Genomic DNA, 12,133 nt, shown 5'->3' with positions numbered 1-12,133 from the left:
TGTTAGGCGTGTAACTTCAATAGATCAAGATTGTATGCATGTATTCACGTATCAACGCTGACTATACGTAACTATCTTTTGGCCGGCCTCCACTTGCACGTACGTACGCGAAATCGCACGTACGGCTTGCGTTTTGACAGCCGCCTTGAAAATAGACTACAGTTCTACTGTCATACGCAGGGCGCTTATATACCCGTGTACAATAAGCGCCCTGGTCATACGTGACCAGTTTCGAGCTACTGAGCATGCGCTAAATCGGCCGCACTGACAGCACGTGCAAGTGTAAAAAAAATATTATCGCAAATTACTTTGGCTAGGTTACCATGGTAGATTGTCAATTTTTGTTGATTTGTCTTGGAAACCACAAGAAGAGGAAAAGTTAAGATAAAATATGTATGGTGTGTGTAAATATACTGATACACTATTTCAAGCAGGTTCCATATAGCGGGTTTCACGTGCCTGTTAAGTATACATCTAAAGAATAGGTGGGGTTTTTTATAAAAATGAGTCGAAGCTCATTAGACGCGAATTCCCTATTTTTTCTTATCAAACGAAAAGATCTTATTAACCAACGTATGAAACAATTTGGAATGTTGTTGGATTTCAGCTGTAAAAATGAAAAAAAAAGTGAATTGAAGAAATTAAATTACAAATAAAGAGTAATGATGGATTTCATTCGAATTTTGATCAGATTAATCATGAAGTATTGATGGTTTGATTATGATCATTAGGAAAAAGGTCAGTATCACGATAACATAGCTTGAAATATTTGCATGTCATCAGTATATCCAACAAAAAACTAAGGTGTAACTATATGGATTGTGTAACAGTGGTGTTCGTATCTATCAGTATTAGATCTGAACATTTGCACAGGCACAAAAGTGTGCTATTAAACAATGCTGTTAAATCATTTATACTCATTGCTTATAAATGCAAGCTTTTTCTGGGTGTAGTTCTTCATTTTAAAATCTTCCATGTTGCATGGTTTGCTGTTGACGTTGTATTTGACGTGACATGCACTAAGACAAGATAACCAACATCTCAAAAAATCATGGTGACTGACTTACGTCATTGTAAGTGGAATGAATTTTATATTTTAACTCTAAAAGGTAAATTCAGTCATTTCAGAATAACTTCTAGTGCACGTCTCAACTTTTGTGCATAAGAAAGGAAATCTTGTAAATAAACAAATCAGTTCATCAACATATTAAAATGGGACAATTTACAAAGAAATTCCTCGACATTTCGTCACAAAAGGCTTCGTTAAAAGATTTGGAATATATGAAGATAGCGTGCGTCACCGCAAAAAAGGTGGACCTTCGGCAGAGATATTGATGATTTCCTGAAAGCGTTTGGCTTGAAATGAATCATCGCAAACTTCGAAACCAATCGGATAACATGCAAGTTACTCATTGAGTCTCATTTTATTTCACTATAGACATTATGCTTGGTTAGTTTGTAAGATTCCAAGCACATTCAGATAAGCGGATAATAGTGTTCGCGGCGCTTAAGTGGTCAGCGGCAGGATCACCAATCTACCACCGTGGGAACTCTACAAGAATCAACTTTATGTACTATTAAGACGTATATATTTTACAGTTTTACTGTTTCACGGCATTGGTCAAGAAAATCTCCTTCCGTCGATTTTGTATATTGTCTTCCATTGATCTTTCTATAATCAACACATGATCCAGTAGAGGACGAGCTGTGGAGTTCTGACTTTGCAATAGTCAATAATAACATTGTATGGATTGATAAGACACTTATGTCTATGTCTTTATGTGGTTTGCACGACTATGAGAGAGAATATATGGGTTGAAAGAGGAGATAGTCAGCATCATCATGATCAATGGCCACACACTGAGATATACTGAGATATATTGAAAGACGTAACCACAAGATCTTATTAGACGATTTAGCGTTTAATGGAAAATAATATGTCCGACATTACCGGAGCTGGAACTCGTCAGATAAGCGTCATAAAGTGGGGTGGAAAACCTGTAAAATCCTCCAAAGAAACCGTGCATGAAGAACCACTTTCAAAAGAAACATCGTCAGCTATGGAAGCAAAATCTTTCGCATCACCGCAATGTTTAATTATAAAAGGAAGAAAAACCGAAAATTGTTACCACTGTTCGTTTTGTAAAAAGTCATTTAAATGGCGTTCGCATTGGAAATCTCATGAAAGAATACATACTGGAGAACGACCGTTTCATTGTGAAATTTGTGGAAAATCTTTCACGAGATCCGATGGGTTACAATGTCACAAAGAACTTCATAATATAAATAGACTAAACTCAGATTGTCTTCACGGCCGATCTGCCACCGCGGAACGAAGCATGCTCCAATTTCATGAAATACAGTCATCATTACCACAATGCCGATTTTGCAGTAAGATGTGTCACAGTTTCGCTGGATTGATGAAACACATACAAAAACACAAAGGTAGGAATTTTGTTCAACAATAACATATTGCCCTGAAAAGTCCAATAGAATCGGGCATCATATGCATGTGGACCTCAAATGCATGTTGGCATTCCAGACTCACTGCGGTGTATATAGACGCATGATATGGTAAATGCAATGCACCAGGGGTGACTATTATATGATTCTTATTTACTGAACATTCCACCAATAATAATATAGATATCTGTGCATGCAGAGGTTATCTTGCTAAGCCTTTTATATAATGATCCGATCAGTGAAAAATATGATCTAGCTATAACGATGTCAATTGGATCTAGTATTTGTCAGAACAGCTATCTAACTATATAAACATATAGTTTATTTATTTATTAGTTTTCAAATTTGCTTATAAATGCGATTGAAGCATTCCACATTGCATATATATCACAGGTCAAACGAAGTACCAATGCGAAGTTTGCAACAAAATATTCACCAAAAGAAGTGCCTTGGAAATCCACAGCAGAGTGCACACAGGAGTGAAACCATATCGGTGCAATTTTTGTAGTAAAGCTTTCTCAATTCAAGGAAATTTAAAGAGGCATTCATTGATTCATTCTGGGGAACGACCTTATAAATGCCCAAATTGTTCAAGCTGTTTTAATAATCGCAGTCATTTAACACGGCATATTAAAAAGAAACATCCAGAATCTGAAATCAGTCATATACGTTATAACTTTCATAGTTGATGTATTGCATTTTATATTGCTGTACTTGTATCAGTTGTATGTATTCTTTCCCTGTCATAATTGTATTTTTACATGCATGGATTCCGGATAACTGCGTTTCTAAAACCGCTTAACGTAAGCAATATAAGACGCTTTTGATATATTGTATAACATAGCTACGTCTTTTTTAATATGACACTTTTGCGGTGATAATTTAGTGTCTTTCGGCGAAATATGCATGGGTTCGTTCAAAACCCCGCCAAATAAATAAATCATATATTGGCTACATTTCATTGTTGGTCTTGAATACAGTCTGGAATTCTTACAAGTCGTCGAAAGCGGACCCACTCTCGTAAACACAATTCAAAGATAATCCGGGAAAAGTTCCATCTCGCGGTGGAAGACTTCCTCAGAAAGCCGCGGCCTTCCAGCAGCATGCATTGCTCGGCGAAAAAGATCGCTGCAAAGAAGTAGAATCGCTTCCTAGTTCTTACATTATCTGTTTGTGATAAAAATAAAAAAACAAGCAGTTGAATATTTATTATGGTTTTTACATCATTGTGGATTATTGTTGAAGGGTTTTCTCAATTAAAGCCGACAGCGATCAAGAGAAATGACAGACTCACAGACATCTGAGTTGATCTCTAGTGGTAAAAATTCTCGGCATGGCAAAACATTGTTGCCCCCTGGTGCTAAAGTCTGATATCTTCCACCACCTCCCATCTACCTTCAGTATCAGTATGGGACACACTCGATATGTTAATGCTTTTATTAGGTGTTCAGTTAGACTATATACAAGATTCGAAACGGAAATTGTGATTTTGTCCCCTTGATAAGTGAAGTCAGTTTTGCTTAGACCTCCCAGAGGGTGCTTATTTTCAATGTTTGGTACCACGCTGGGGTTAACAATGATCCAATACACCACTATGGCTTCTGCTAGGGGGGCCGGCGCTATCCTGTCTCTCTAACGACAAAACCCCTAATCATCTTTCCGGTGTTGTCATCCACTGAGCATTTTAAGAGCCTATAAGTCTAAGAGCCGTTTTTTCGGTTTCAGTTTCTTCCCAGTCCATAAGTGATATTTCTGCTATATCTGATTCATCACGTCAGGGTTACGGTGTTACTCGCTTTCAGATCAACTCGCGTCGCAAAATATCTAAATTTCGTAGTTTTGGAAGCCAGAGCTCAATAGAAAATAGATCCACTGTAATTGTCGAGCGCTGTCATGGATCGACATCAGTTTCTATATTAGGCATGTTGAATCATAAAACCGAATGTTTAATAACTAACTGCGTTTAGCATAGTTGCAATTTTGCTTTATTGAAGTATCAAACTATTGATACCACTTGCCTGGAAACCGAAAGGTGGAAACATGCAGTAAGATGTAGACGGCGACACGCGACAGAAGCGAGAGTTACCTGCAAGAAATATAAAGACAATGTACGGGCCTAAAACTAGTGGGGGTGGTGAGGATTCTGCCTTGAATGCAGGCTCGTCGGATGCGGGGGGCTTGCGACAATCTTTGAAAGAAAGATATTTAAACATTGCGTTGGATTTTAACACGATTTTCGCATCCCTCATTAAATAAAAGGTAGTTTCAAATGTGGTTACTTATTTGCATTTTCAGACCCCCCTCTCCCGAATCGTAATTTGCTTCGACGGCCCTGGAGTGGCTACAGCGGAACGGCCTCTCTCCCCCCGCCACATACGCCTATGTCTGTCGTCTGAAGATGATCAATCAATTACATGGCTCTTTTTTTTACATTGGTTGTCCTCTTTGGCATTTGTATAGCAAGAATTTACACTACTTGACCAAAAAAAATGTCAATGGCGCCGCACAGGCCTTCGCGGATCATGCTCGGCGATTTTTTACTTTTTTTTGGGCTTTTTTTATTTAGAGCACCTTTTTATGGGACTCTTCAAGCAATTTCCTCCATGATAGTAATAATTTTGAGAAATTCTTAATACATATAAAGAAAGATAATAAAAACTTTGTTTTAGTTTATTGGCTTTTTAGTCTTCAAGTCTTTTATCATGGTCATATAAAGAATAGCACGAACAATTTCCTTTTTCTTTTTTTCAACTAGGCTTACAGTTACTTCTGAGCGAGGTCCTTTGCCTTTGGCACCTCGCAGTCGACATACAAATATTACTGTTCAAATCCTTTCATCTGTCATCATGAGACATCTGTCTGTTAGTATTGCTATTTATCAAACCCAACAAATTGCGTTATCGCCCAAATACGCTTTCGTGCACGGCGTAAGCGTCCTGCTTTCGTAAATCGTAAGCATCATCGAAACACCCGTCACGGATAAAAATGGTACGGCCACGGGTGCCAGTTCTATCCGTACCGTACCAAATATCGCGCGTATAGTGTAAGGGCATAAAGGCTGCTTTCCACTTACGCGTTTTTTACGTACGGAAAATTTTAAATACTTTTAAATTTTTATTATCTAACATCTAGGTCACTGAATAATGCATACTATAGCTAAAATATGCAGAAAACTAAGTTCATTCGATTTATTTCAAAGGTAAAATCACTAAAATGTATAGAGGTTTTTCATGGCGGCCATCTTTGTGGCTAGCTCATTGAACTGGGTCAAAAGTTCTGACAAGGAACATGCATACATTACAAAGGCGGAACTTTGAAGTTGACCACAAAGATGACCACCAAGAAAAACCTCTATAAGGATTTAGACTTTTACGTGCGTGTACGTGCGAAAACTTTAAGTGTCGAAAGCCGTCGAGTGGGGTATCGATACCGCTCGATACCAGCTTTAAGCAGGGACTGGGTCACTGGGAAGAGTATTCGGATGCATTAAATAGAGAGTGGTGGTGAGCCGATAAAATTTTTTCTACCAAAATCCCAAATCCGGATAAGTCTGGATAAAAAACTCGTGACTCTGCTTGTGACGTAACATGCATATCCAGGCATCCAGCAGCAATCCAAGATGGTGGCTAGCTCACTAATTTCGGCCCAGTTTCGGCCTAAATATCTCGAAAACTAAGCAAGATACAAATTTAGAACTTGGTAAAAGAGATTCGTGAGTGGTTTTAGGTGAATGTTCTTTCAAATGAAGTAAATAAATTTTCAATGCCGATACTTTTAAAAAACGTTGAGATGAAGTTGGGCCACAATTCAGTTTCAAGTTTAATATATATGAGCCCGATTTCCCAATTTCCCGATCTCCTCTTTCCAGCTTGCTGACTTCCGATTTCCCCTTTTACATAAAGATTTTTTTAAAAAGATAGCCCATCCGGAGCACTGAGTGAATAATCTGTAATCGTTGGTTGATCGGAATAAGATCGGAAACATTCGGATGATTTTTAAAAAACAAATATACAGCTAGCAGCATCCTTATTAAACTTTGCAAAAAAAAGAAAAATTTACAGTATGATTAAAGAAAGGTCTCGTTAACAGATGTTTATATTAATTCTTCTTTCAAATGATTTGGTGCTAGTGAGGTAAGGGGGCGCAGAATTGAATAAATTGAACCTTGTGCATTTATTTCGGCATACATATGCTCTGACCACTGGCTCTGACAGTCTGACGTACATGATCCAATCAATGTAAACTTGATTTTGGCAGATCTTGACATTCTGGCAGTAATTGTATTTGATTTCAGGTTAGATTGATGTTATATATTATATACATAAAGCTGACGAGTGTGAAATATTTTTTTGCATTCATCAAAAACTATATGTAAAAGTTATCTAAACCTCAAAGTTGAAGATGCAGAAGTGCACTTGACTGACTTGAGAACTTGTTTTATTCAAAGATTATGGCTGTTAAATATAGTTAATAGACTATAATATCATGTAAATGAAATTTTATGTGTTCATATGTTCCAGTTTATTGTGGTTGTGCCAACTGATCTTCTCTATTTAAATTCCAGCTATTTTGTTCGAGATGAAAAATGCAAAATGTGAGAGAAAATGCATTTTGTGGTTAAAGAATGGGTGCACACAAATATGATGAATTATGAATAATACAACAGTAACTGTAACCCCAAGTCCAGCTGAGCCTGGTTTGCTGTTTGTTGTATTGGCATGTCTTTTATTATCATTTTGGCTCCTCTTCCTGGGTTTTTATTTTTCAAGATTTGCTGGTCTTATTCTTACTCGAGTCTTCAGTAAGCTCTTCATTCCAAAGGATGCTTATTTAAGAATTGGTATGTTTTATTTGTTGAATTCTGGGTCTAAAGAACTGCTCCATGTTTTTAAAACCATATATACAAAATGCCTACAGACTGATTTATTCCAATGTTGTTTGCCATTTCCTGTAATACCAGTTAATTAGCTGTCAATCACGGAAGCATTTTCACAACTACAGGAGTGATTATAGAAAGCCGTGCTTTAATAAGCCATTCTTTAATAGTTTGAGGAAGCATAGCACTGAACATGTGTACAAGCATTCTGGATAATTCCCTTGCACCTTTCATTACGCATGTTTTAATAAAAGACTTGAAAAATATATTTTGGTTATAGGTTCCTTTTCTATCTCAGTATTGTCTGGAAAGTTGATGTTTAGAGATGTCCTGTATGTGACCAAGGATTTGACTTTTAGGTAATTGACCACACAGTAGCTAGTAGTCTGTGTATTCAGATCCTAAATAGATCTTAAATAGATAAGTTTAGCCATATTTGATATAGAAGTTGGACTACTAAGTATACTATGCTTGCATACACTATTTATAGCCACTGGGCCCCAACAAATAATTTCCGGTTTTTCAAATTTTCTAGAGTGGTTGATGGATATGCAATATTTCATTGGTGGCAAAAGTATATTCCAGAAAATAGCGGTAAATTGTAGTTATATATATAGCTATTATCTACATGAATTTCTATGGAAAAAATAAAAAACTAGTGAAAAAATATATTGTTAGAATTCGGTTAGCCCTCTGCAAGCACAGTAGACCTTTACCAGTATTTTACCAAAAACAGAATAATGATATTGATTATTTTAATTGTTTTTGCATTTTTAAAATTTATTTTATATACCTTACAAAGGAAAGCACCTAGACATCTACCTTGACCTCATATGATATTCTTTTTCCTGGCTGTGATAATTTCAGATGAAGGCAAAAACAAAAACAAGTCCTGTCGATTGTCAGTTTCGCTGAATGGCTTTGAATTTCACGTGTATAACAGGTACACTTTTGTATGCTTGCAAATATTTGAAGTCAAATACTGTATTTTATAAATAATAATGGGTAGCAATAATATCCTGTTGGTTGACTCATTGTAACTCAATCAGAAAATATTAACGATACAGTAACCTTGGCATTTTTTTAGATCTGCCTTGTATGACAGATTACAAGATTTGTACAAGAAAGATCGCTATGGAGGCACGTTATCCAAATAATATATATTTACTGTTACAATGAGATGAAATATTGAAGTATTTTTTACTCAGCAAATTTGCTATAAAACTCTAGAAGGACAAAATATTACCAAACATAGCATTTAATAGGGATGGTATTATAAACATGCAACAGCTGTATTTTTAATAGATATCATGCTCATTTTTTCCAGATGCCCATAAATCATCGGAGAATTTAAATGAGGATAAAGATACAAAGTAATGTTTTATTTCAAAGTTGCCCAATCTCATTGGTCAGCAAGCATTATGCTGTGATAATACTCTTGTGACAGTAGACCTTACTATGATTATAATGTTTCATAGCACTACCGTTAGCTGTTAGGCCTATATACGATCATGATAATGTTTTGCCAGAATTGGTTAGGTAATGTTGCAAACCTTGTAATGGATAACACTTTTATGAAGTTCATTCTAAAGATGTACCTTTTTTTCTAATTTTTTTCATATTCAGTGAGAGTATACCAGATCGCCATGGAAGTTATCTCTGGAGAGATCTCATTCCAGCCATTAAATTTGACATCAACTCAGTAAGTGAACAATTATGCTTAAATGCATGCAATTGTATGCCTTGTAAAGGTTGATTCACATTACCGTATGTTACATGTTCTGATTCCTTCATGGAATCATGGAATGCTCTTTTCCCCATGCAAGAACAGTAAACCACTGGTGATGTCGGTGACATTTCTGCATGAAAACCTTTGTACACTATATATCTACAAATTATAACATAGATAAAGTACATTCAAACTCCAATACAATGTCTTCCGTATGTGTCTTCTTAAGGGAAAGGTTGCTTTTGGAAACAAGCTGGTGGAAACAACACTTTGCTTTCATTTTGAAAGTGCAGAGGCCATATATAGGATAACCAAGGTAATAAGAACCAACTACTGTAGGCTGTATGATAGCAAATGGTTGACTGCAGGTAGGATTAAACCCACAACCCCTGGTTCGCCAGGCTCACCGAGAGTAACCCACTTATTTATACTGTTACAAATTGAGGAATGAATTTCTCCTTGCATGCATGTGACTGCTGCATCCAACTTGGCCCATAACTTAAACACAACATAATCATATCGTTTGATTTTAGCCTGCATCCTCATTGGACCAATTTGCTCATAATATACTATGTGACTGTAAGAATGTCCGTGTTATGTTAGCTCCAAGTAATGGCTACACTGGCGACCGTGATGAGTAAGTCATTATACACACATTTCAATTAAATATTACTATTCTACTTGCAGAGGATGAGTCAAAGCTCTTCTAGTTACCAATTTGTTGAAGCTTTGTTCATCATCTTCCGCTCCTCCATACCTCTCTTACAGCCCTCCTCGTTACATGGGTGAAGGTTTTGTTGTTCTTCAATCACAAGTTTGTAACATTGCGTACTTACAGGACGAACCAGGTACAATATTATTTTCAACTTCAGTGATGTTTTTCAGATTTTTATTTGTTAGAATAAAATGTTTTATTATCCAGGCGTTGTACCTAAAATTAACACCGAAAGTGAGAGTGCAATTGAAACTGATCCATGTTGGAACCTTGATGTTACTTTTACAAAATCAACATCGCTTAGTTATGGTCCGTGGGCTGACAGACAAAGGTAAAATAAAGAGTGCAGGAGGTGTTACGAGGATAATATGATTCAAGTGATGAACGTGCGTTTATGATTCTTACTCCTGAACCCTCTTCCCTAAACCGTCACTCCTGAACCCTTATTCCTGAATCCTCACTCCTGAATTCCTTAAACCGTCACTCCTGAACCCTTATTCCTGAATCCTCACTCTCGAACCCTTATAAATCCTGAATCCTCACTCCTGAATCCTCACTCCTGAATTCTTTAAACCATCACTCCCGAACCCTTATTCCTGAATCCTCACTCCCGAACCCTTATAAATTCCTGAATCCTCACTCCTGAATCCTCACTCCTGAATTCCTTAAACCGTCACTCCTGAACCCTTATTCCTGAATCCTCACTCCTGAATTCCTTAAACCGTCACTCCTGAACCCTTATTCCTGAATCCTCACTCCCGAACCCTTATAAATTCCTGAATCCTCACTCCTGAATTCTTTAAACCATCACTCCTGAACCCTTATTCCTGAATCCTCTGTCCTGAACACTCTTCCCTAAACCGGCCGTCACTCCTGAACCATCACTCCTGACCCTGAACCCCCGCTCCTGGACCTTCACCCCTGAACCCTCACTCCTGCCCCTAAAAAGTTACTTTAATACGGTTGTTTTATTGTATTTAAAAATATTTGTGTTTTAGAGAACAGCTTCAGAAATTCTTTTTCCCATTTGACTATCAAGAGCAAATTGTGAGCAAAGCCCTTGCCCCAGGCCAACGTCGAGAGCATTCAGGGTTGGACATCAAATTTGATTTTACCTGTGATTCTACACTTGATTTACTGTTCACAAAAGATCAGGTAAACTTTCAAATCCAGTTTCACACTATACTGTCGACATGGTAAACAGATATCAATAATGCGACAAATGTAGTAAAAGTTCCAGCCTTTTAAGATGAATTGCATATAAGATGAACGAAACGGCGTCATTGACTTGTCGTATTACCTATCTATCCTGGATAAGTTATTTCTAATATTAATTTTTCTTTTCGTGGCCATAGGAGACCCAAGCAGTTCATTTATGTGTTGGCGCTGGTTCTCATGTGCAAATCTACCAACCATGGAGGGTGAACGAATATGGTTATATGGCGTCTGTAGTCGCACATTTACGACAGGTTGAAGCTTCAACAAGCTTGAAATTCCGCCAGTGTTTGGAGGCGGAAGACATAAAGGTGACGTCTAAAACTATAAAAACTTGTTTGCATGATCTTATTTTATGGGCAACTGCCATACAATGACCTTTATAATTTCTATAGGTCACTGTCAACATGACGATACCCCGCATTTGGAATCACACGCAACACTGGTCAGCGGATATTACATTAAGCAAAGTAACTTGGTACTTTATATTTGCACACAAGTTCTTCTTTCAAGGTAGGATAGTGTTAAGTGTGTATCACACCCAATCTTTCCTCAGCAATTATATGAATACGTGATCTGCGTCTTCCGAGGTTAGGCAAATACTGACTTCTTCCTCCATGGGCGTGGGTTTTTTTCAAATCCCCAACTCATACTAACCAATACTGTGTAATTGTAAATCATGTGATGATGTGACTATATGTATGTAGTTAAACCTCTGTGTACGTGATTGTCCGGCTCGATCGAGCCACCTTTAGTTTACGATTTTGACGGCAATGTCATAAGCAACTACTATTATGTGCAGAATTAATGTATAATCTGTTTTTTTTAAAGATCTGGCATTCGATTGGTCCACCAAGACTACGTCAGAGCTCTTAACTTTTATTCCCTATGAATGGGCACTAAATATATCGTTGAGAGATTTTGAAATGATATGGATGGCAAATGAATTTAACTGGATAGACTGTTCAACTATTTTCCAAGAAAACAGTAAGTTATGAAATTAATGAAAGAAAGCTGATGAAAAGACTACAAAACGTAATACTTAGAAAGTTTATTTGACCTGGTACAGCCGAGTCTCAAGCTCATACACTTAAAGACGTGTTTCACGGTGCAATTTCTTCTTGGAAAATACAAT

The 12,133-nt window shown here is 37.1% G+C and overlaps 1 protein-coding gene across 2 annotated transcripts in view; it reads left to right on the top strand.

Annotated features, from left to right (window-relative positions):
• Positions 1 to 6,460: 6,460 nt before the first annotated feature.
• The window catches only part of LOC114527275 (transmembrane protein KIAA1109-like), a 28,966-nt gene continuing 23,293 nt past the window's right edge, over positions 6,461 to 12,133 (top strand). The window contains exons 1-17 of one of the 2 annotated variants that reach the window (XM_028548936.1): positions 6,461 to 6,596; positions 6,721 to 6,757; positions 7,028 to 7,303; positions 7,620 to 7,698; positions 7,875 to 7,933; positions 8,207 to 8,282; positions 8,427 to 8,479; positions 8,667 to 8,712; positions 8,966 to 9,041; positions 9,298 to 9,384; positions 9,602 to 9,705; positions 9,837 to 9,916; positions 9,991 to 10,114; positions 10,782 to 10,938; positions 11,139 to 11,309; positions 11,394 to 11,511; positions 11,830 to 11,985. In XM_028548936.1, the coding sequence (XP_028404737.1) occupies positions 7,114 to 7,303; positions 7,620 to 7,698; positions 7,875 to 7,933; positions 8,207 to 8,282; positions 8,427 to 8,479; positions 8,667 to 8,712; positions 8,966 to 9,041; positions 9,298 to 9,384; positions 9,602 to 9,705; positions 9,837 to 9,916; positions 9,991 to 10,114; positions 10,782 to 10,938; positions 11,139 to 11,309; positions 11,394 to 11,511; positions 11,830 to 11,985 (1,576 nt within the window). In that variant the 5' untranslated portion in view covers positions 6,461 to 6,596; positions 6,721 to 6,757; positions 7,028 to 7,113. The remainder of the gene's footprint in view (positions 6,597 to 6,720; positions 6,758 to 7,027; positions 7,304 to 7,619; positions 7,699 to 7,874; positions 7,934 to 8,206; positions 8,283 to 8,426; positions 8,480 to 8,666; positions 8,713 to 8,965; positions 9,042 to 9,297; positions 9,385 to 9,601; positions 9,706 to 9,836; positions 9,917 to 9,990; positions 10,115 to 10,781; positions 10,939 to 11,138; positions 11,310 to 11,393; positions 11,512 to 11,829; positions 11,986 to 12,133) is intronic. The other variant, XM_028548944.1, reaches the window with a different exon arrangement.

This window comes from Dendronephthya gigantea, unplaced genomic scaffold, assembly GCF_004324835.1.
Source record: "Dendronephthya gigantea isolate DGI-Jeju-01 unplaced genomic scaffold, DenGig_1.0 000001F, whole genome shotgun sequence".
In the NCBI taxonomy this organism is placed as follows: domain Eukaryota; kingdom Metazoa; phylum Cnidaria; class Anthozoa; order Malacalcyonacea; family Nephtheidae; genus Dendronephthya; species Dendronephthya gigantea.
Note: the sequence above shows the minus strand (reverse complement) of the source record. Positions and strands in the feature narration are given on the sequence as shown.